The sequence below is a fragment of the Coregonus clupeaformis genome, chromosome 1, assembly GCF_020615455.1.
Source record: "Coregonus clupeaformis isolate EN_2021a chromosome 1, ASM2061545v1, whole genome shotgun sequence".
Taxonomy (NCBI): domain Eukaryota; kingdom Metazoa; phylum Chordata; class Actinopteri; order Salmoniformes; family Salmonidae; genus Coregonus; species Coregonus clupeaformis.
In genome coordinates this window covers 12,301,432-12,326,550 of record NC_059192.1, presented here as the reverse complement: position 1 = coordinate 12,326,550, position 25,119 = coordinate 12,301,432, and the positions used below count along the sequence as shown (strand labels likewise).

The 25,119-nt window shown below is 45.8% G+C and overlaps 1 protein-coding gene across 1 annotated transcript in view; it reads left to right on the top strand.

Moving 5' to 3' along the window:
• The first annotated feature begins 547 nt into the window (after nt 1–547).
• ldb3b (LIM domain binding 3b) overlaps nt 548–25,119 on the top strand; it is a 40,950-nt gene continuing 16,378 nt past the window's right edge. The window contains exons 1-2 of the mRNA XM_041902827.2: nt 548–686; nt 852–1,101. Coding sequence (XP_041758761.2) covers nt 1,003–1,101 — 99 coding nt within the window. The 5' untranslated portion in view covers nt 548–686; nt 852–1,002. The remainder of the gene's footprint in view (nt 687–851; nt 1,102–25,119) is intronic.

The following is a 25,119-nucleotide window of genomic DNA, read 5'->3' as shown; positions in this document are numbered from 1 at the left end:
AAACTGTGGAACAGACAGATATAGGGGAGGTAACCAAGCAGTGATGAAGTTCAGGTGAGTCCAATGAGCGCTGATGCGCGTAACGATGGTGACAGGTGTGCGTAATGATGGGCAGCCTGGCGCCCTCGAGCGCCAGGGAGGGGGAGGGGGCGGGAGCAGGCGTAAAAATGAAAACTTGCAAAGAACACTGGGTAATATATCATTGTAAGAAACTGTAATTGTAATTGGTACTCTAAATTAGAATACAGTAACTGACTTGGTACTGTAAATTAGATTACAGTAAACATTTTGGTACTGTAAAATGTATTACAGTAGTTGTACTGTAAAATACATTACAGTAACTTACTGGCCAATTGCTGTACTGTACATTTTACAGGAAATGTTTTACAGTCTAGAGATAGGGGAGAATGTGTGGGGCTATGAGGAGTCTATATCTGTCTGAGTGAGTAATGCATGGTGATCAGAGTGAGGCATGCTGGGGATAGGGTTACAGGTCTTATAAGGCCCCTGTGTCCTCCATCCCTGTCTCCGTCTCCACTCTGCTCGACTATTCTTGTCCCATCTGTCCCTCACCTAACAGGCAAGAACACTTTTAGAAACGTTAAAACCTTTATTCAGGGTTTCAGTGTTAAGTGTAGACTAGGAACTGTTTTAGGTTGAATTAGTTTGGAGCTCCTAAGATAGAGGTCAGTGTTTGTGTGCGATCGCTCTGATCCGCTCTGTGTCTCCTGTGTGTGTCCTGTGCGTGCATGCATGTGTGTGTGTGTTTCTCACACCCGTGTTTGTGTGTTCAGAAGCTCCTCGGCACCTCCCCCCCCCCCTCCCGCTAATGTGTTTGTCCCCACCGTCAGGAAATAACAGGTAGAGAACTCAGGAACGAGACTGAAGGAGGGAATTCAGAAAACGAGTACGAGAGGAAACAAGTGAAAAAGTACTGCGATTGAAGGAGGAAAGCGGATTCAGGAGGACACCAAGGAGTGTGTGTTTTCTCCAAAGCTGAAGATGGCTACTGCGTACACAGTAACTCTCGGTGGCTCCGCACCATGGGGCTTCAGACTACAAGGAGGAAAGGACTTCAATATGCCACTAAGCATCTGCAGGGTAAGCGAACACACATGTTCATGTTGGTTTCTATGCTGTGTTAGAGTAACTTTTAATGTGGAATATAGTTATTATGGTGTGTGTGCTTGTGTGTATTATGTAATGACGTAACGATTGATGACAGACGCTGAGCAGTTGAAGAATGACCTGACAGAGAGACTTCTAGAATACACCTCTCTTCCTCGCTATCGCTCTCTCTTTCTCTATCACTCCCCTCTCTCGCTATCACCCCCCTCTCTCTCTCTCTATTCCTCCCCTCTCGCTCCCTATCACTCCCCTCTCTCTCTATCATTCCCCTCTCTCTCTGTCTCGTTCTCTCTCTCCCCTCTCTATCACTCCTCTCTCTTTCTCTCTCTCCCCGTCTCTCTCTATCACTCCTCTCTCTCTCCCACTCCCCATCACCCCTCTCTCTCTCTCTATCACTGTCACAAGCTGGGCTAGAACTCCGGTCTCAGATGTGGGGAGCTGGGGGTTCTACCCCTTAGCCACAGAGGAGGTATAGTTGGACCCAAATGAAACACCCAAGGCAATACTCCAGGTAAGTAGATTTAATGTAACAAAAAGGTTCTTTGCACTTCAAAAATAGTCCAACAAAAGTTCTTCTCAGAAAGAGGTATATTAACATAGGTAGAGTAACAAAACAGGAGGCAAAACAAAATAACTCCACGAGGGGAGAAAAACAAACTAAAGATAACTTAGAAAAGCTTACTTGGAAAGACACGGTGGGACAAAGCAGGAGACACATAGCCAGGACTCAAAAACCAAGTGAGGAACAGGGGAAAAAACACAGCTAAAATACTCTAGGGGAAACAAGGCACAGGTGACCTGGATCAAGCTAATAAGGACACACGAGGAAGAACTAAGGCAGAGGGGGAACACAGATGACCTCTAGAGGCCCGGAGACAAACAGGAGGCAGGAAGCTGACAGGACCCCCTCCTCTAGGAACGACTCCTGACGTTCCTTCCAGAACACCCTGGCCTCAGGGTGCGAAACTCTCGGATCAAACCTGGGTCCAGGATGTCCTTGGCTGGAACCCAGGAGCGCTCCTCTGGCCCGTAGCCCTCCCAGTCCACCAGATACTGCAGAGAGTTCTGGACCCTCCGGGAGTCCAGTATCCGGCGGACTGTGTAGGCTGGCTGGCCGTCAATGATCCTGGGAGGTGGCGGGGGTCTGCGTGGGGGGGCAAAGGGAGAAGACAAGACAGGTTTAAGTAGTGAAACATGGAAAGTGGGGTTAATTCTAAGGGAGCGAGGGAGAACCAAACGATACGAAACAGGGTTAACCTTTCTTGCTATGCGGAAAGGGCCGATGTATTTCTGGGAAAGCTTCTTGGATTCGACCCGGAGGGGCAGGTTCTTAGTGGCCAACCAAACTCTCTGACCAGCTCGGAAACTAGGGGGCCGTCCCGGCGGCGGCGATTAGCCTGACCTTGGTATCTCTGGGAGGTCCGAAGGGAGGGTACGCCTGGCCTTCTTCCAGGTCCGCCTACAGCGTTGGACAAAGCGCTGGGCCGAGGGAACACCAACTTGCGCCTCTTCCTCTGGAAATAATGGAGGGGTGTAACCGAACTGGCATTCGAAGGGGGACAATCCGGTGGCTGAGGACTGGAGGGTGTTGTGGGCATATTCAGCCCAAATGATATAGGTGGCCCAAGACGTGGGATTACTGGCCGCCATACACCGCAGGATGGTCTCCAGATCCTGATTAATCCGTTCCGTTTGGCCATTAGACTCTGGATGGAACCCCGACGATAGGCTGGCTGTGGCCCCAATAAGCCTGCAGAAGGCCCCCAAAACCGGGACGAGAATTGGGGACCTCGGTCGGAGACCACGTCCAGGGGAATTCCAAATATCCGGAAGACATGGTTCATGAGGAGCTCAGCAGTCTCCTTAGCCGAGGGCAGCTTGGGCAGGGGAATAAACCGGGCAGCCTTAGAGAACCGGTCTACCACCACTAGGATGACGGTGTTGCCCTGGGATGGAGGAAGTCCCGTAACAAAGTCCAGAGAAAGGTGTGACCATGGCCTTCGAGGAACAGGTAAGGGATGGAGCAGTCCCTGGGGTCGCTGGCGTGTCGACTTTCCCTGGTTGCACACAGGGCAGGCCTCAACATAGACCTGCACGTCCTTCTTGATGGACGGCCACCAAAACCGCCGTCGGAGGAATTCCAGTGTGCGAGCACTGCCTGGATGGCATGTCAAGGGCGACTCATGACCCCACTGCAAGACGCGGGCCCGAACAGAGAGAGGAACGTACAGGCGACCGGCAGGACCACCGCCTGGATCGGGCTCATGGACAAGGGCCTCTCGTACCCCTCTTTCTAGTTCCCACTGAAGAGGTGCGACGATCCTAGACCTCGGAATAATCGATGCCAAGGGCTTCTCTTGTACCTCGGGAGAATAGGCTCGAGACAGGGCATCCGGCTTGACGTTCTTGGTGCCAGGTCGGTAAGACAGGAGGAACTGGAATCGATTAAAGAAAAGGGACCATCGTGCTTGCCGAGGGTTCATCCGCTTAGCCTGTTGGAGATATTCCAGGTTCTTGTGGTCTGTGAGAACCTGGAAAGGATGCTGAGCCCCCTCAAGCCAATGGCGCCACTCCTCCAAGGCCAGCTTAACCGCAAGCAACTCTCGATCCCCCACGTGGTAGTTGCGCTCGGCCTCAGACAGGCGGCGAGACATGAAGGCACAAGGGTGTAATCTCCCATCCTCACCCCTCTGTGACAGGACGGCTCCCACCCCCACCTCTGAGGCGTCCACTTCCACCACGAAAGGTCTTTCTGGGTCAGGGATCACCAGAATCGGAGCAGAAGTGAAGCGGCGCTTGAGATCCTCGAAGGCCCCTGCTGCTTCCGGACCCCAGTGAATCTTGGTCCCTCCTCCTTTGGTAAGCGTCGTCAAAGGGGCTACCACAGAGCTGAAATTCTTAATGAACTTCCGATAGAAGTTAGAAAAGCCAATGAACCGTTGAACCTCCTTGACCGTGGCAGGTGTGGGCCAGCTGTGGACCGCTTTGACCTTCTTGGGATCCATCTCTAGGTGGCCGGGAGTGACAATAAACCCGAGAAACTGAGTCTGAGAAACATGAAACTCACACTTCTCAGGTTTAACGTAGAGGTGATTGTCAAGGAGCCTCTGGAGAACCCTGCTAACATGCCCCTCATGCTCCTTCAGTGACCTCGAGAAGATGAGGATATCGTCCAGGTACACGAAGACGAACAGATTAAGCATATCCCGGAGAAAATCATTAATCAGGGCTTGGAATACTGCGGGGGGCATTGGTGAGCCCGAACGGCATCACCCGATATTCATAGTGCCCCGTGGGCGTGTTGAACGCCGTCTTCCACTCGTCCCCTTGCCGGATCCGCACAAGATGGTAAGCATTGCGGAGATCCAGTTTAGTAAAAATGGAAGCCCCTTGAAGCAGCTCAAAAGCAGTGGCCATGAGAGGAAGGGGGGTATCGATTCGAACCGTGATCTTGTTGAGTCCCCGGTAATCAACACAAGGCCTAAGACCCCCGTCTTTCTTTTCAACAAAAAGAAGCCCGCCCCAGCCGGGAAGTAGAGGCACAGATGAGGCCGGCTGCCAAGGACTCCTTAATGTAGGTGTCCATAGCTGCTTGCTCGGGGGAGGATAAGGAAAAGATCCGACCTCTAGGAGGGCAGCAACCAGGGAGTAGATCAATGGCACAGTCATACGTGCGATGAGGCGGTAGCCAGGGCCTTGCTGAACACTGCCTTGAACCGATGGTAAACACTGGGGACTCGGGAGACGTCAACAGACTCTTGAAACTGGGTACTAGGGGCTGAGGGACTCTGAAGCATGCAGGTGAGTTGGCAAGTGGAACCCCAGCTTAGAATGGTGCCAGTAGGCCAGTCGATCTGGGGATTATGTCTGCATAGCCAAGGGTGACCCAGGATAATAGGATACTCGGGAGAGTCAATGAGATAGAAGGTCTCCTCCTGCTGGTGTTGAGAGATGGTAAGTCGCAGGGACTGAGTCGCCTCAGTAACCTTTCCTGGTTCCAGAGGTCTGCCATCTAAGGCTGTAACTGCCTGGGGTTGAGGAAGTAGTTGGGTAGGGATCTTAAGTTCCTTAGCCAAGGTTACATCCATGAAATCACCTGCGGCACCGGAATCGATCATAGCCTGGACCCGATGCTGGTGGCCCTCCCAGGACAGAGTGGCTGGAATAGCTAGGACAGCGTTAGTAGGAGGAGCTCTAATTTTCCCCATCACAACCCTCCTGTAGCTGGGCGGGGACAGGCGTTTCCCGAAAGCTCGGGGCAAGTGGAGCGGAAGTGGCCGGCAACCCCGCAGTATAGGCACCGACGCTCCCTCATGCGACGTTCCCTTTCGCTGGGAGAAAGCCTGGAACGGCCTAACTGCATGCTCTCCGGGGAATCCTGGAGCAGTTCAGGAGCCGGGAAGCTCTGAATGACGGAGTCCAAACAGGAGAAACAGAGCTGCTCAGAGGAACCTGGGACTGAGACACCTGGCGGCGAGCCGTTCTCCGCTCTCTTAGACGATTGTCCAGGCGGATGGCCAAGGCTATGAGGGACTCGAGATCTCCAGCTGGTTCTCGGGTGGCTAACTCATCTTGAAGGGGCTCAGATAACCCTCCCTGAAAACAGACCCTCAGCGCTTCATCATTCCATCCGCTCCTTGCTGCTATGGTCCGGAATTCAATGGCAAAATCTGCCGTGCTTCGGGGACCCTGACGGAGAGACAGTAGGCGCTTGGAAGCCTCCCGCCCACTGACAGGATGATCGAACACCCGCTTGAACTCTTCTACAAATGCAGCGTAGGAGTCACAACAGGCCTCCTGGAGACTGCCACACCGCAGAGGCCCAGGCGAGCGCCTTGTCTGAAAGAAGGGTAATGATGTAGGCAATCTTGGAACGGTCTGTGGGAAAACTTGAGGGTTGGAGCTCGAAGGTGAGGGAGCATTGGGTGAGGAAACCCTGGCAAGAGCTTGGATCCCCAGAAAAGGGCTTGGGAGGTGGTAGTCGGGGCTCCGCCACTGGAGAAGGCCTGTCGTCACTGGGGGTTGACCTGGAGGAAGGGAGAGGACCAGGGAGGCGTTCAAAGAGCTGGTGGAGGGAACTCATCATTTCGGCCAGGAGTTGAGAATGACTAGCCATCAGCTCTTCTTGTCGGCTGAGAACGGCTTCATGGCGCTGGAAAGATGCCTCATGTCGAGTGATCACCGCCAACAGGTCCTGGGAACTGAGTGTTTCTGGGTCCATGATTGACTTGGTTTTTCTGTCACAAGCTGGGCTAGAACTCCGGTCTCAGATGTGGGGAGCTGGGGGGTTCTACCCCTTAGCCACAGAGGAGGTATAGTTGGACCCAAATGAAACACCCAAGGCAATACTCCAGGTAAGTAGATTTAATGTAACAAAAAGGTTCTTTGCACTTCAAAAATAGTCCAACAAAAGTTCTTCTCAGAAAGAGGTATATTAACATAGGTAGAGTAACAAAACAGGAGGCAAAACAAAATAACTCCACGAGGGGAGAAAAACAAACTAAAGATAACTTAGAAAAGCTTACTTGGAAAGACACGGTGGGACAAAGCAGGAGACACATAGCCAGGACTCAAAAACCAAGTGAGGAACAGGGGAAAAAACACAGCTAAAATACTCTAGGGGAAACAAGGCACAGGTGACCTGGATCAAGCTAATAAGGACACACGAGGAAGAACTAAGGCAGAGGGGAACACAGATGACCTCTAGAGGCCCGGAGACAAACAGGAGGCAGGAAGCTGACAATCACTCTATCACTTTATCACTCCATCACTCCATCACTCCCCTCTCTCTCTATCATTCCCCTCTCTCTCTGTCTCGTTCTCTCTCCCCTCTCTATCACTCCTCTCTCTTTCTCTCTCACCCCGTCTCTCTCTATCACTCCTCTCTCTCTCCCACTCCCCATCACCCCTCTCTCTCTCTCTCTCTCTCTCTCTATCACTCCATCACTCCTCTCTCTATCACTCCCCTCTCTCTCTGTCAGTCCCCTCTCTCTCTGTCACTCCCCTCTCTCGCTATCACTCCCCCTCTCTCTCTCTCTCTCTCTCTCTCTCTCTCTCTCTCTCTCTCTCCCACTCCCCTCTCTCTCTCTCTCTATCACTCCCCTCTCTCGCTCCCCTCTCTCTCTGTCACTCCCCTCTCTCTATCACTCCCTCTCTCTCTCTCTATCACTCCCCTCTCTCTCTCACTCCCCTCTCTCTCTCTGTCACTCCCCCCTCTCTCTCTGTCACTCTCTCTCTCTCTCTCTCTCTCTCTCTCTCTCAATTAAATTTAAGGTCTTTATTGTCATGGAAAACGTATGTTAACCTTGCCAAAGCAAGTGAAGTAGATAGTAAACATTTACATTTTAGTCATTTAGCAGACACTCTTATCCAGAGCGACTTACAGTTAGTGCATACATTTTTCATACTGGTCCCGCGTGGGAATCGAACCAACAACCCTGGCATTGCTAACGTCATGCTCTACCAACTGAGCTACACGGGTAAACAAATGTGAAATAAACAATACAAATTAACAGTAAACATTACACTCAGAAGTTCCAAAAGAATAAATACATTTCAAATGTCATATTATGTATATATACAGTGTTGTAGCAATGTGCAAATAGTTAAAGTAGAAATGGGAAAATAAATAAACATAAATATGGGTTGTATTTACAATATTTATTTTTTTATTTAATTTTTTTATTTAACCTTTATTTAACCAGGTAAACCAGTTGAGAACAAGTTCTCATTTACAACTGTGACCTGGCCAAGATAAAGCAAAGCAGTGCGAGTGGCGTAGTGGTCTAAGGCACTGCATCGCAATGCTAGCTGGGCCACTAGAGATCCTGGTTCGAGTCCAGGCTCTGTCGCAGCCGGCCGCAACCGGGAGACCCATGGGCGGCGCACAATTGGTCCAGTGTCGTCCAAGGTAGGGGAGGGTTTGGCCGGCAGGGATGAGGGTTTGTTTCCCACGGGGGGCCAGTATGAAAAAATAAATAAAATAAAAATATGCATTCACTAGCTGTAAGTTGCTAAATGACTGAAATGTAAATGTAGAGTTACATATGGGGTAAAACATAAAGTCAAAAATACCACAGAAAAAATATATACAATGGTATTTGTTCTTCACTGGTTGCCCTTTACTTGTGGCAACAGGTCACAAATATTGCTGCTGTGATGGCACACTGTGGTTTTTCACCCAGCAGATAAGGGAGTTTATCCAAATTGGGTTTGTTTTCAAATTCTTTGTGGATCTGAGTAATCTGAGGGAAATATGTGGCTATAATATGGTCATACATTTGGCAGGAGGTTAGGAAGTGCAGCTCAGTTTCCACCTCATTTTGTGTGTAGTGTGTACATAGCCTGTCTTCTCTTGAGAGCCAGGTCTGCCTACGGAGGCCTTTCTCAATAGCAAGGCTATGCTCACTGAGTCTGTACATAGTCAAAGCTTTCCTTAAGTTTGGGTCAGTCACAGTGGTCAGGTATTCTGCCACTGTGTATTCTCTGTTTAGGGCCAAATAGCATTCTAGTTTGCTCTGTTTTTTTGTTAATTCTTTAAAATGTGTCAAGTAATTCTCTTTTTGTTTTCTCATGATTTGGTTGGGTCTAATTGTGTTGTTGTCCTGGGGCTCTGTGGGGTCTGTTTATGTTTGTTAACAGAGCCCCAGGACCAGCTTGCTTAGGGGACTCTTCTCCATCTCTCTGTAGGTGATGGCTTTGTTATGGAAGGTTTGGGAATCGCTTCCTTTTAAGTGGTTATAGAATTTAACAGCTCTTTTCTGGATTTTGATCATTAGCGGGTATCGGCCTAATTCTGCTCTGCATGCATTATTTGCTGTTTTCGTGGTACACAGAGGATATTTTTGCAGAATTCTGAATGCAGAGTCTCAATTTGGTGTTTGTCCCATTTTGTGAATTCTTGGTTGGTGAGCGGACCCCAGACCTCAACCAGAAAGGGCAATGGGGTTCTATAACTGATTCAAGTATTTTTAGCCAGATCCTAATTGGTATGTTAAATTTAAGTTCCTTTTGATGGCATAGAAGGCTATTCTTGCCTTGTCTCTCAGATCGTTCACATCTTTGTGGAAGTTACCTGTGGTGCTAATATTTAGGCAGAGGAATGTAAAGTTTTTTGTGTGCTCTAGGGCAACGGTGTCTAGATGGAATTTGTATTTGTGGTCCTGGCAACTGGACCTTTTTTGGTACACCATTATTTTTGTCTTACTGAGATTTACTGTGCCCAGGTCTGGCAGAATCTGTGCAGAAGATCTAGGTGCTGCTGTAGGCCCTCCTTGGTTGGTGACAGAAGCACCAGATCATCAGCAAACATTAGACATTTTACTTCAGATTCTATTAGGGTGAGGCCGGGTGCTGCTGACTGTTCTAGTGCCCTCGCCAATTCGTTGATATATATGTTGAAGAGGGTGGGGCTTAAACTGCATCCCTGTCTCACCCCACGGCCCTGTGGAAAGAAATGTGTGTGTTTTTTGCCTATTTTAACCGCACACTTGTTGTTTGTGTACATGGATTTTATAATGTCGTATGTTTTTCCCTCAACCCCACTTTCCATCAATTTGTATAGCAGACCCTCATGCCAAATTGAGTCAAAAGCTTTATCGAAATCAACAAAGCATGAGAAGATTTTAACTTTGTTTTGGTTTGTTTGTTTGTCAATTAGGGTGTGCAGGGTAAATACGTGGTCTGTCATACGGTAATTTGGTAAAAAGCCAATTTGACATTTGCTAAGTGCATTGTTTTCACTGAGGAAATGAACTAGTCTGCTGTTAATGATAATACAGAGGATTTTCCCAAGGTTGCTGTTGACACATAGTTATTGGGGTCAAATTTGTCTCCACTTTTGTGGATTGGGGAGATCAGTCCAGTGCCAGAGCTAAGGATGATGTTAAAGATTTTAAGTATAGCCAATTGGAATTTGTGGTCTGTATATTTGATCATTTCATTGAGGATACCAACTTTTTGGGTTGGAGGGTTTGTATTTTGTCCTGTAGTTCATTCAATGTAATTGGAGAATCCAGTGGGTTCTGGTAGTCTTTAATAGTTGATTCTAAGATTTGCATTTGATCATGTATATTTTTTTGCTGTTTGTTCTTTGTTATGGGGCCAAAAAGATTGGAGAAGTGGTTTACCCATACATCTCTGTTTTGGATAGATAGCTCTTCGTGTTGTTGTTTGTTTAGTGTTTTCCAATCTTCCCAGAAGTGGTTAGAGTCTATGGATTCTTCAATTACATTGAGCTGATTTCTGACATGCTGTTCCTTCTTTTTCCGTAGTGTATTTCTGTATTGTTTTAGTGATTCACCATAGTGAAGGCATAGGCTCAGGTTTTCTGGGACTCTATGTTTTTGGTTGGATAGGTTTCTCAATTTCTTTTTTAGGTTTTTGCATTCTTCATCAAAACATTTTTCATTGTTATTACTTTTCTTCGGTTTTCTGTTATAATTTTTTTGATTTAATAGGGAAGCTGAGAGGTCAAATATACTGTTTAGGTTTTCTACTGCCAAGTTTACACCTTCACTATTACAGTGAAACGTTTTGTCCAGGAAGTTGTCTAAAGGGGATTGAATTTGTTGTTGCCTAATTGTTTTTTGGCAGGTTTCGACAATACTTTATTTCCATCTATAGCATTTCTTAATATTATTCAGTTCCTTTGGCTTTGATGCTTCATGATTGAGTATTGCTCTGTTCAAGTAGACTGTGATTTTGCTGTGGTCTGATAGGGATGTTAGTGGGCTGACTGTGAACGCTCTGAGAGACTCTGGGTTGAGGTCAGTGATAAAATAGTCTACAGTACTACTGCCAAGAGATGAGCTATAGGTGTACCGACTATAGGAGTCCCCTCGAAGCCTACCATTGACTATGTACATACCCAGCGTGCGACAGAGCTGCAGGAGTTGTGACCCGTTTTTGTTGGTTATGTTGTCATAGTTGTGCCTAGGGGAGCATATGTGGGAGAGAATGCTGTCACCTCCAGGTAGGTGTTTGTCCCCCTGTGTGCTGAGGGTGTCAGGTTCTTGTCCAGTTCTGGCATTTAGGTCGCCACAGACTAGTATATGTCCCTAGGTCTGGAAATGATTGATTTTCCCCTCCAGGATGGAGAAGCTGTCTTCATTAAAGTATGGGGATTCTAGTGGGGAGATATAGGTAGCACACAGGAGGACATTTTTCTCTGTTGAGATCATTTCCTTTTGAATTTCTAGCCAAATGTAAAATGTTCCTGTTTTGATTAATTTAGTAGAGTGAGTTAGGTCTGCTCTATACCAAATTAGCATACCCCATGAGCCCCTTCCCTGTTTCACACCTGGTAGTTTGGTGGATGGGACTACCAGCTGTCTGTAACCTAGAGGGCAACCAGTGGGTCCGTCTCCTCTATACCATGTCTCTTGTAGGATGACAATGTCTGTATTTCTTTGGTGAAGTCCAGGTTCCTCTCTCTCTTTCTCTCTCTCTCTCTCTCTCTGTCACTCCCCTCTCTCTGTCACTCCCCCTCCTCTCTCGCTCTCTCTCTCTCTCGACCTGTTGCTGTAGTGTGTTGTTGTGTGTGTTGTTGCTCCTGGCAGTTCTAAGGATGTATTAAATGTTTACATTTACATTTGAGTAATTTAGCAGACACTCTTATCCAGAGGGATTTACATTAGTGCATTAATCTTAAAATAGCTAGTTGGGACAACAACATATCACAGCCGTAGCGAGTACATTTTCCCTCAACAAAGTAGTTATCAGCAAAGTCAGTGCCAGTAGGAATAGACAACTGCATTTTTTTCTGTGTGTGTGTGGGGGGGGTTGGTTCTTGAAATAGCAAATGGCAGTAGGGGGAGGCAAGATGGATGAGAATGGAGAGAGAGCAGAGAAAGAGGAGAAGAGGTGCGGTCAAATGGAGAAAGTATGTGTTACCTAAAGCATCCTGCTGGGCCTCTCAGATGCCAAGTGTGTCCCTAAAGACATCCTCTGGTATCACCCTCTCCTCTCCCTGTCCATCTCTCAGATGCCAAGTGTGTCCCTAAAGACATCCTCTGTGGTAACCCTCTCCTCTCTCTGTCCATCTCTGGTCCACTTACTACCTCTGGCCGGGTCTGGAGAAAAAACAACGTTTCGTATGACAGGTTGGTCCAGTTTCTCAGGCCTACTGGCTGCTTTGGAGCTGTGAACTCCCAGTCATCTAAACTCCCAGTAGTCTGCAGCAGCTACTGACTCTGTGTGAGGAGAGAGTGTGATCTCTGGATGGTCTGAGCGCTCTGCTCATTACTGTAAAGATTTCGCAGATGTGAGGTACAGAGCTAGCTAGTGAGTGCTAGCCCATTGTAAGACGTCCCCTTCCCTGAGACCTGAAGTGGTGTTGTCCTAGTGTTAGTGTTGGTGAGCACGCTAGCTTCTGTTTGTGTTTCTCTGATCGTTAGTGTCTCCTCACCTCAGTGCAGCCAAAGATGGTCTACTGATAAGATACCGGAGTCTCCAATCGAACAATGGGAATCAATGCCCGCTAAGGCGGAAGGCAGGCGGGATCAGGCGGGAACATTCTAGCCAATGAGAAGGCAGACACACTTCTGTACAACAGGCACAATACACATCCACTTATATCAGTACATTCGTGACAACCTAAACATTACAAAACGTATATTATATCAAATAATCCACACGTAGAAAATTAGCAATTACATTTTATGTTGACCAAAATCAACACTCTCTCATTAACCTCCATACAAAAAAATCCCTGCTTCCAATGCTTTACGCTTTATTTTCAAGCAGACAGATTTTGGGGTGGGGTGGCGAGAGCTCCCTCAGTCATGGAGGGTATTTGCTCCATTGTTTACGCTTTTGTTGTTGGCTTGATCTGATTCATTCTAATGGTGTGTACAGTGCCTTGCAAAAGTATTCATCCCCCTTGGCGTTTTTCCTATTTTGTTGCATTACAACCTGTAATTTAAATTGATTTTATGTAATGGACATACACAAAATAGTCAAAATTGGTGAAGTGAAATTAAAAAAATAACTTGTTTCAAAGAATTCTAACAAATAAATAACGTAAAAGTGGTGCGTGCATATGTATTCACCCTCTTTGCTATGAAGCCCCTAAACCAATTACCTTCAGAAGTCACATAATTAGTTAAATAAAGAAGAAGATGAAGACCAAGGAGCTCTCCAAACAGGTCAGGGACAAAGTTGTGGAGAAGTACAGATCAGGGTTGGGTTATAAGAAAATATCAGAAACTTTGAACATCCCACGGAGCACCATTAAATCCATTATTAAAAAATTGAAATAATATGGCACCACAACAAACCTGCCAAGAGAGGGCCGCCCACCAAAACTCACGGACCAGGCAAGGAGGGCATTAATCAGAGAGGCAACAAAGAGACCAAAGATAACCCTGAAGGAGCTGCAAAGCGCCACAGCGGAGATTGGAGTATCTGTCCATAGGACCACTTTAAGCAGTACCCTCCACAGAGCTGGGCTTTACGGAAGAGTGACCAGAAAAAAGCCATTGCTTAAAGAAAAGAATAAGCAAACAAGTTTGGTATTCGCCAAAAGCCATGTGGGAGACTCCCCAAACATATGGAAGAAGGTACTCTGGTCAGATTAGACTAAAATTTAGCTTTTTGGCCATCATGGAAAACGCTGGAGTAAACCCAACACCTCTCATCACCCCGAGAACACCATTCCCACAGTGAAGCATGGTGGTGGCAGAATCATGCTGTGGGATGTTTTTCATCGGCAGGGACTGGGAAACTGGTCAGAATTGAAGGAATGATGGATGGCGCTAAATACAGGGAAATTCTTGAGGGAAACCTGTTTCAGTCTTCCAGAGACTTGAGACTGGGACGGAGGTTCACCTTCCAGCAGGACAATGACCCTAAGCATACTGCTAAAGCAACACTCGAGTGGTTTAAGGGGAAACATTTAAAAGTCTTGGAATGGCCTAGTCAAAGCCCAGACCTCAATCCAATTGAGAATCTGTGGTATGACTTAAAGGTTGCTGTACACCAGCGGAATCCATCCAACTTGAAGGAGCTGGAGCAGTTTTGCCTTGAAGAATGGGCAAAAATCCCAGTGGCTAGATGTGCCAAGCTTATAGAGACATACCCCAAGAAACTTGCAGCTGTAATTGCTGCAAAAGGTGGCTCTACAAAGTATTGACTTTGGGGGGTGAATAGTTATGCACGGTCAAGTTTTCTGTTTTTTTGTCTTATTTCTTGTTTGTTTCACCCCCCAAAATGTTTTGCATCTACAAAGTGCTAGGCATGTTGTGTGAATCAACTGATACAAACCCCCCAAAAATCTATTTTAATTCCAGGTTGTAAGGCAACAAAATAGAAAAAATGCCAAGGGGCGTGAATACTTTCGCAAGCCACTGTACATCTTACAGAGAATGTATTAAACATATCTGTTCTGGGTGCGAGAGTTTTGGGTCTGAATTTCCATGTTCTCCACACAGACAGAATACATTGTTGAGGGGGGTAGTTGGGGGCAGTAGGGAAGGGGGTAGTTGGGGGCAGTAGGGGAGGGGGGTAGTTGGGGGCAATAGGGGAGAGGGGTAGTTAATAATAATAATAAATAATAATATGCCATTTAGCAGACGCTTTTATCCAAAGCGACTTACAGTCATGCGTGCATACATTTTTACCAGCTGAGCTACAGAGGACCACCTAGTTGGCGGCAGTAGGGGAGGGTGGTAGTTGGGGACAGTAGGGGAGGGTGGTAGTTGGGGGCAGTAGGGGAGGGGGGTAGTTGGGGGCAGTAGGGGAGGGGGTAGTTGGGGGCAGTAGGGGAGGGGGGTAGTTGGGGGCAGTAGGGGAGGGGGTAGTTGGGGCAGTAGGGGAGGGGGTAGTTGGGGCAGTAGGGGAGGGGGTAGTTGGGGGCAGTAGGGGAGGGGGGTAGTTGGGGACAGTAGGGGGGGGGGTAGTTGGGGCAGTAGGGGAGGGGGCCTCGTACCCCAGTTCCAGCCCCAGCCCCATACCCCAGTCCCATTCCCTACTCTCAGTATGAGCTGAATCCGGAGGAAGTGGTACTCCCGACGCAAGCAGCGTGACGTCCTTTACACTAACAACTATCTTTACTCAGTAGTCTATAATGCTCATTAGGTGTTTGTATCAAAGCTTTTCTCTGTTTTTTTAATGAATAACTTAGTTCACATGAGCAATTTCTGCCTCAAGATGTTGTTGTATAACGACCTGGTCTTGGCACTTCAAAGTTGGGTTTGAAAACGGTGCTCATTTGAATTATCTTCAAACAAACTAAAACAGTTTGGGATAAAAGTTGTTTTTCTTTTTAGTTGTTTTTAGAGGAGTCAGCGGTAGACATTTTCTGTATCGGTCAGCATCAGTCCACTTCGACCACTCATCTGACTCCTGTTGTTGTGATTGGTGTGTTAGAAAGCGATGTTTATTTTGTTGAGTGAGCTTCTCACTGTGTATCCTATGGAGTGTGACAGTATAGTTCCATTAAAAATATTGACCTGTCACTATTCTGTATGCGTGTTAATCAATGTTGATCCATCCTGGTGTGTCCTAGTTTGTTCACTCCAGCCGATTATCAATTAGACAGTAGTTTATCTGATTGGACGACAGACACTAGGAGTACGAACAAATATGAAAATGTATGCACTCACTAACTGTAAATCGCTCTGGATAAGAGCGTCTGCTAAATGACGTAAACGTAAAACGTATATGTACCTTAGATTATCACACTCTGAATATCTACCTCATAGAATACCTGAAATATACAAGGACTACCGCATTTTGAATACGGTAGATAGTCACACCACTATGAAGGATGAAATGAAAACCTAAGGTGGGTCCCCATGTCAAGAGTAAAAAGACAGATTATATCCATGAGCTCGCCTTGACTGACAACTCTTTGAAACTCAAGTAACTTGGATACAGTGTTGCATAAAGCTAATCTCAAGCTAATTTGGTGATACACAAAGCAACTCAAACATTGACATTGTATTTAAAAAAATGTTTGTATGCATCTTCCGCTTGACATATCTCTTGTAGTGTGGTTCACAGCAGCACTGACAGATGTGTTGACTTGAAGGACCCTTCCCCCCATTTTGTTCCATGCTGACTGAAGACCTAGCTAGCCAGTAGTGTTGAGCAATTTACTAAAATGTTGGTTATTTTTAGTTTTTTAAACCTTATTGACCGATGTCGGTTCAATTATTTGAATTACATTTAGTTCGTGTTTTTTTCTGTGGGCCCAATGCGCAAATTGCACATTGTTTCTCTAGAGAGAACTCAGATCCAGCCTGAACTGTGTGATGCCAACTGAACAAAAATATAAACGCAACATGTAAAGTGAAATGTTCCATGTGCACAAAAAGCTTATTTCGTTCAGATCACTTCCCTGTTAGTGAGCATTTCTCCTTTGCGAAGATAATCCATCCACCTGACAGGTGTGGCATATCAAGAAACATGATCATTACACAGGTACACCTTGTGCTGGGGACAATAAAAGGCCACTCTAAAATGTGCAGTTTTGTCACACAACACAATGCTACAGATGTCTCAAGTTTTGAGGGAGCCTGCAATTGGCATGCTGACTGCAGGAATGTCCACCAGAGCTGTTGCCAAAGAATTGAATGTTCATTCACCTGCGGGATCATCTGAGACCAGCCACCTGGATAGCTGATGGAACTGAGAAGTATTTCTGTCTTTAATAAAACCCTTTTGTGGAGAAAAACGTATTCTGATTGGCTTGGTCTGGCTCCCCAGTGGGTGGACCTATCCCCACCCATGGCTGCGCCCTTGGCCAGTCATCTGAAATCCATAGATTAGGGCCTAATGACATTATTTCAATTGACTGATTTTCTTATAGGAACTGTAACTCAGTAAAATCTTTGAAATTGTTGCATATTGTGTTTATATTTTTGTTCAATATAGTAGGGAGTTGTAGTTTCCAACAGGCCAATATTCTACATAGTTTAGCGTATAAAATGTGGTAATTACCTACGATGACCGTCATCCATTGCGAATCTACTTGTCCGGTCTGTTTCTTTTATGCCTTCTACAGAAGAGAGAAGAATGCGTGATCGTGAGGTCATACAGAGAGCAACTGTTACTTCGCGAGGTACCTCTACCTGAAAATACATTATCTAAGTGATTGATAGTTGGTATTCAGCAGTCATAAAAGCCTTATGTACTTTGAAGAAGTCAGACAGCGGCTTTATAGAGATGAAATAAAATAAAACAAATGTAATATACACAACAACTGAAATATTTTTATTAAAGTGAATTAATGTGAATAAATGATGTTAAACAAGTGATAAGCAGTAATGGGCAGTCACTACCATCGTGGGACTTTATTAATTGTTTTATTCTGTGTTGTTACAGCACAACCCACATAATGCGAACCGACCTCAAAAAGCACTAATCACTCAGCACTACTAACCTGTAACTAGCTAACACCAGACACAGATGAAGACCAAGCTAGCCTATAACTAGCTAACACCCGACACAGATGAAGACCAAGCTAGCCAGTAACTAGCTAACACCAGACACAGATGAAGACCAAGCTAGCCTGTAACTAGCTAACACCAGACACAGATGAAGACCAAGCTAGCCTGTAACTAGCTAACACCCGACACAGATGAAGACCAAGCTAGCCAGTAACTAGCTAACACCCGACACAGATGAAGACCAAGCTAGCCAGTAACTAGCTAACACCAGACACAGATGAAGACCTAGCTAGCCAGTAACTAGCTAACACCAGACACAGATGAAGACCAAGCTAGCCAGTAACTAGCTAACACCAGACACAGATGAAAGGGGAAACATATAAGTATCTTTGCCATAGATAAATAGGGTAAACTTTTAGTTATATTTGCTGACACCCTACAGTCAAATTTTGGCACCAGTAGAGTAGCTATCTAGCTATATAAAACCACGCACCTCTGCAAACACACCTTTGCTGATGTTGGTTACGAGGTGGTACTTATTTAAATTAGGTAAGAGAATGTCATGTTACCATTGGTGTATTAAAACGAGAAGGTGATGTCACCTTGTCCCCTTAATAATGAATCCAAGTGTTTGACATGAAAGAGGGGACCAGTAACTTTATGATAAAAATGTATGTAGAAGCAACAGTCATTTTTCAAACTTTGGGCATCATACTTTGATCTGGTTTCCTTCAAATATCATAAAATTTCATGAAGAACATAATTTCACCTCTTCCTGACCTTTAAACACTACTTTAGGGTGTAAAGCCATATTTTGCATATTTCGCAGCATGCCTTTCGAGAGAATGTGAGCGTCACCCACCCATGGTAAAGCATTCATGGTCAACCATTATATGTTATACATTAGGTCAGTGTTTCCAAAACTTGGTCCTGGGGTCCCCAACACAGTCATGTTTTGGTTTTTGCCCTAGCACTACACAGCTGATTCAAATGATCAACTAATCATCAAGCTTTGATTATTTGAACAGCTGTGTAGTACCAGGGCAGGGTTCCCCAACTGGAGGCCCGCAGGCCGAATTTGGACTGTGGGTGGTTTTATTTGGCCCCCCAAGTTTTCGTTGTTGGACATAAAAAACTGTAAAAACACCAGGAAATCAGCTCCAAGTTATTTTTATTTGGGAAATCTGTTCTCAAGTATTTCCACACATAATAGAGAGACGTGATCATAAACAAATGTAAGCAAGGTTTGAAATTATTATGTTTTAGTCAAATATTATATCTGTTGCGGTCAATTTGCAGTCTACAAATTATTTGTAATTATGTTCTGGCCACCGACCATCTGCTCAAGAAAAAATCTGCCCGCGGCTGAATCTAGTTGATGATCCCTGTACTAGGGCAAAAACCAAAACGTGCACCCCTTGGGGTCTCCAGGGCCGAGTTTGGGAAATGCTGGATTAGTAATTCCGGGACTGGAAACCATGGCTTGGTGCTGGGTCTGCTGTTGTGACTGGGGACCGGGAACTGGGAAACTGGGGCTGCTGCAGATTCTGGGTCAGGATCTGGGTCTGTAGAGGGGAGGAAAGACAACCTGAGGACCAATCAGACACACAAGTGAACCCTAGACCCAGAGGTCAATGGTAGTACTACCCTGTGGTCTGCTCGCTCCGGGTGAAGGTCTGGTCTGTCCCCTCCTCCGTTCCTCGTCTGGTGCTGGGACTGGTACTGGCTCTGCAGAGGGGAGTGAGGACAACGTGAGGAGTGAGCAGAAACACCTGGAAGCCCAAGACCAGGAGGTCAGTGATGGTACTCCCCTGTGACCTGCTCGCTCCAGGCACGTTGTCTAGGTCTTTGGTCCTTCCTCCGCGCCTATTCTGGCCTGGGCTGGTGCTGGAGGAGGAGCGATGCAGCGGCAAGGCTGGATGCTGGAGGAGGAGCAATGCAGCAGCAAGGCTGGATGCTGGAGGTCAGAGGGAACAAACAGGCCCAGACCCACCTGACCATGGAGCACTCACAAATAGTTGGAAGGTGTGATCCGTGGGGGCAGTTCTCTGTACGTACCTTGTGCCGTCTATGGATGGATTCCCTAGTGGGGAAGCAACCATGAACAGCCAGAGTGTGTCTTTCTGTTCTGAGTGTATTGTCAGTGTCATGGTGATGGGTTATTGGTGGGCTTCAGGTCCAGGTTTGATCATTTTGTTGCAGAGGTGGATGAGGGTCTCAAGCGTTTTTTTTTGGGGTAGTTCTTGGCTGTTCACAGGTCTTGGCGTGCCTCTCTACTTCCTGCCTTGTGGCCCCCTGCACTGAATTGATGATAGAATGGGGAGTGCTGGGAGGGGAGAAGGTGGATTGTAGGGTCCAGGGGGTTCTGAACTGAGGCTGGCTGGCTTGCTGCTGTGCCGGATCAGCGGCAGGAAGGGCTAAGGGGGGTGGATCTGGGTCACTAAGGAGCAGGGGGGAGGAGTCAGGGGCAGCAGGGGACCAGAAATGTCTTCTGGTCTGAAGAAACAAAAATAGAACTGTTTGGCCATAATGACCATCGTTATGTTTGGAGGAAAAAGGGGGACACTCGCAAGCTGAAGAACACCATCCCAACCGTGAAGCACGGGGGTGGCAGCATCATGCTGTGGGGGTGCTTTGCTGCAGGAGGGACTGGTGCACTTCACAAAATAGATGGCATCATGAGGAAGGAAAATTATGTGGATATATTGAAGCAACATCTCAAGACATCAGTCAGGAAGTTAAAGCTTGGTCGCAAATAGGCCTTCCAAATGGACAATGACCCCAAGCATACTTCCAAAGTTGTGGCAAAATGGCTTAAGGACAACAAAGTCAAGGTATTGGAGTGGCCATCAATAAGCCCTGACCTCAATCCTATAGAACATTTGTGGGCAGAACTAAAAAAGTGTGTGCGAGCAAGGAGGCCTACAAATCTGACTCAGTTACACCAGCTCTGTCAAGAGGAATGGGCCAAAATTCACCCAACTTATTGTGGGAAGCTTGTGGAAGGCTACCCGAAACGTTTGACCCAAGTTAAACAATGTAAAGGCAATGCTACCAAATACTAATTGAGTGTATGCAAACTTCTGACCCACTGGGAATGTGATTAAATAAATAAAACCTGAAATAAATCATTCTCTCTACTATTATTCTGACATTTCACATTCTTAAAATAAAGTGGTGATCCTAACTGACCTAAGACAGGGAATGTTTACAAGGATTAAATGTCAGGAATTGTGAAAAACTGAGTTTAAATGTATTTGGCTAAGGTGTATGTAAACTTCCGACTTCAACTGTACGTGGACACCCCTTCAAATTAGTGGTTTCGGCTATTTTCCCCACACCCGTTGCTGACAGGTGTATAAAATCGAGCACACAGCCATGCAATCTCCATAGACAAACATTGGCAGTAGAATGGCCTTACTGAAGAGCTCAGTGACTTTCAACGTGGCACCGTCATAGGATGCAACCTTTCCAACAAGTCAGTTCGTCAAATTTCTGCCCTGCTAGAACTGCCCCGGTCAACTGTAAGTGCTGTTATTGTGAAGTGGAAACATCTAGGAGCAACAACGGCTCAGCCACGAAGTGGTAGGTCACACAACCTCACAGAACAGGACTGCAGAGTGCTGAAGCGCGTAGCTCGTAAAAACACTTGCTACCGAGTTCCAAACTGCCTCTGGAAGCAACATCAGCACAATAACTATTCGTCAGGAGGTTCATGAAATGGCTTTCCATGGCCGAGCAGCCGCACACAAGCCTAAGATCACCCTGCTCAATGCCAATCATCGGCTGGTTTGGTGGATGCCAGGAAAATGCTACCTGTCCAAATGCATAGTGCCAACTGTTAAGTTTGGTAGAGGAGGAATAATGGTCTGGGGCTGTTTTTCATGGTTCTGGATAGGCCCCTTAATAATTAAATTTAATAAAAAAATTCCAGTGAAGGGAAATATTAATGCTACAGCATACAATTACATTCTAGACGATCATGTGCTTCCAACTTTGTGGCAACAGTTTGGGGTAGGGTCTTTCCTGTTTCTGCATGACAATGCCCCCGTGCACAAAGCGAGGTCCATACAGAAATGGTTTGTCGAGATCGGCGTGGAAGAACTTGACTGGCCTGCACAGGGCCCTGACCTCAACACCTTTGGGATGAATTGGAACGCCAACTGCGAGCCAGGCCTAATCGCCCAACATCAATGCCCGACCTCACTAATGCTCTTGTGGCTGAATGGAAGCAAGTCCCCGCAGCAATGTTCCAACATCTAGTGGAAAGCCTTCCCAGAAGAGTGGAGGCTGTTATAGCAGCAAAGGGGGGACCAACTCCAAACTAATGCCCATGATTTTGGAATGAGATGTTCGACGAGCATGTGTCCACATACTTTTGGTAATGTAGTCTATATTAGTATTATATATTTTTCATGAATCTTTTTTTTTTAAAGTGTGTGTTTTTGTGTAGATCGTTGACAAAAAATGACAACTGAATCTATTTTAATCCCACTTTGTAACACGTGAAGAAATCCAAGGGGGTGTACAGTGAGGGAAAAAAGTATTTGATCCCCTGCTGATTTTGTATGTTTGCCCACTGACAAAGACATGATCAGTCTATAATTTTAATGGTAGATTTATTTGAACAGTGAGAGACAGAATAACAACAACACAAAATCCAGAAAAACGCATGTCAAAAATGTTATGAATTGATTTTCATTTTAATGAGGGAAATAAGTATTTGACCCCCTCTCAATCAGAAAGATTTCTGGCTCCCAGGTGTCTTTTATACAGGTAACGAGCTGAGATTAGGAGCACACTCTTAAAGGGAGTGCTCCTAATCTCAATTTGTTACCTGTATAAAAGACACCTGTCCACAGAAGCAATCAATCAATCAGATTCCAAACTCTCCACCATGGCCAAGACCAAAGTGCTCTCCAAGGATGTCAGGGACAAGATTGTAGACCTACACAAGGCTGGAATGGGCTACAAGACCATCGCCAAGCAGCTTGGTGAGAAGGTGACAACAGTTGGTGCGATTATTCGCAAATGGAAGAAACACAAAATAACTGTCAATCTCCCTCTGCCTGGGGCTCCATGCAAGTTCTCACCTCGTGGAGTTGCAATTATCATGAGAACGGTGAGGAATCAGCCTAGAACTACACGGGAGGATCTTGTCAATGATCTCAAGGCAGCTGGGACCATAGTCACCAAGAAAACAATTGGTAACACACTACGCCGTGAAGGACTGATATCCTGCAGCGCCCGCAAGGTCCCCCTGCTCAAGAAAGCACATATACAGGCCCGTCTGAAGTATTTTTTTTATATATTTTTTTTTGGGGGGTAGATCAGCTTAATATTGCAGATAGATTGTAACTTCTATCAATGTAATTGTCTGCATCACTTCCAATCACATCACATATACAGGCCCGTCTGTATTTTGCCAATGAACATCTGAATGATTCAGAGGAGAACTGGGTGAAAGTGTTGTGGTCAGATGAGACCAAAATTGAGCTCTTTGCCATCAACTCAACTCGCCGTGTTTGGAGGAGGAGGAATGCTGTCTATGACCCCAAGAACACCATCCCCACCGTCAAACATGGAGGTGGAAACATTATGCTTTGGGGGTGTTTTTCTGCTAAGGGGACAGGACAACTTCACCGCATCAAAGGGATGATGGACGGGGCCATGTACCGTCAAATCTTGGGTGAGAACCTCCTTCCCTCAGCCAGGGCATTGAAAATGGGTCGTGGATGGGTATTCCAGCATGACAATGACCCAAAACACACGGCCAAGGCAACAAAGGAGTGGCTCAAGAAGAAGCACATTAAGGTCCTGGAGTGGCCTAGCCAGTCTCCAGACCTTAATCCCATAGAAAATCTGAGGGAGCTTAAGGTTCGAGTTGCCAAACGTCAGCCTCGAAACCTTAATGACTTGTAGAAGATCTGCAAAGAGGAGTGGGACAAAATCCCTCCTGAGATGTGTGCAAACCTGGTGGCCAACTACAAGAAACGTCTGACCTCTGTGATTGCCAACAAGGGTTTTGCCACCAAGTACTAAGTCATGTTTTGCAGAGGGGATCAAATACTTTTTTCCCTCACTGTAGACATTCTACAGACACTGTACTTTTAATGTGTTTTACTTATGGTAATATGTTTTATGATAACATATTCGCTTAGGATCTTGCTTGGTGAAGTCTATAGGACCAAAAATGGATGAATGCAACAACCATGTCTCTGTCATTAACAAATACAGTCATGGGTGGTAACATCACAATTAACTCGAAAGGCAAGGCACACTGGGAAATATTTGAATAAGGTTTTACACTAAGCAGTGTATTAATTTAACACGGTTCCTGTGTCTATATGGGTCCACAAACACAACACTTTCAGTTTTGATTTAACACTCCGTGTGGATTTAATCAAATCAAAATGTATTTGTCACATGCTTTGTAGACAACAGGTGTAGACACAGTGAAATGCTTACTTACGGGTTATTTTCCAACAATGCAGTCTTAAAGATAAAAAATACAATAAAACATTGAAATAGGGACACAAGGAATAAATACCCAGTGAATAACGAATAGAAATAACGAGTAAATAACATGGCTATATACAGGAAGTAGAAAATAACATGGCTATATACAGGAAGTAGAAAATAACATGGCTATATACCGGAAGTAGAAAATAACATGGATATATACAGGAAGTAGAAAATAACATGGCTATATACAGGAAGTAGAAAATAACATGGTATATACAGGAAGTAGAAAATAACATGGATATATACAGGAAGTAGAAAATAACATGGCTATATACAGGAAGTAGAAAATAACATGGATATGTAGAGGAAGTAGAAAATAACATGGATATATACAGGAAGTAGAAAATAGCATGGCTATATACAGGAAGTAGAAAATAACATGGCTATATACAGGAATGTGTAAGTCGCTCTGGATAAGAGCGTCTGCTAAATGACTTAAAAGTAATGTAAATGTGAAGTAGAAAATAACTTGGCTATATACAGGAAGTCGAAAATAACATGGATATGTGCATACAGGGAGTACCAGTATCGAGTCGATGTGCAGGGTTACGAGGTAATTGCGGTAGCTACGTACTGTACATATAGGTAGGGGTAAAGTGACTAAGCAACAGGATAGATAATAGACAGTAGCAACAGCATATGTGAAAAAAAGTTAGTGGGTCAATGCAAGTAGTCCGGGTAGCTTTTTGATTAGCTATTTAGCAGTCTTGTTTAGAAGTCTTATGGCTTGGGGGTAGAAGCTGTTTAGGGTCCTGTTGGTTCCAGACTTGGTGCATTAGTACTGCTTGCCGTGCGGTAGCAGAGAGAACATTCTGTGTCTTAGGTGGCCGGAGTCTTTGACCATTTTTAAAATGGTATAGAGGTCCTAGATGACAGGGAGCAGCTTGGCCCCAGTGATGTACTGGGCCGTACGCACTACCCTCTGGAGCGCCTTGCGGCGGATGTCGAGCAGTTGCCATACAAAGCTCTGATGCAGCGAGCCAACACTGGAGAATTTGCTGTGCTATTTTCCCCTGTGTGTGTGTGTGTGTGTGTGTGTGTGTGTGTATGTGTGTGTGTGTGTTTGTATCTATGT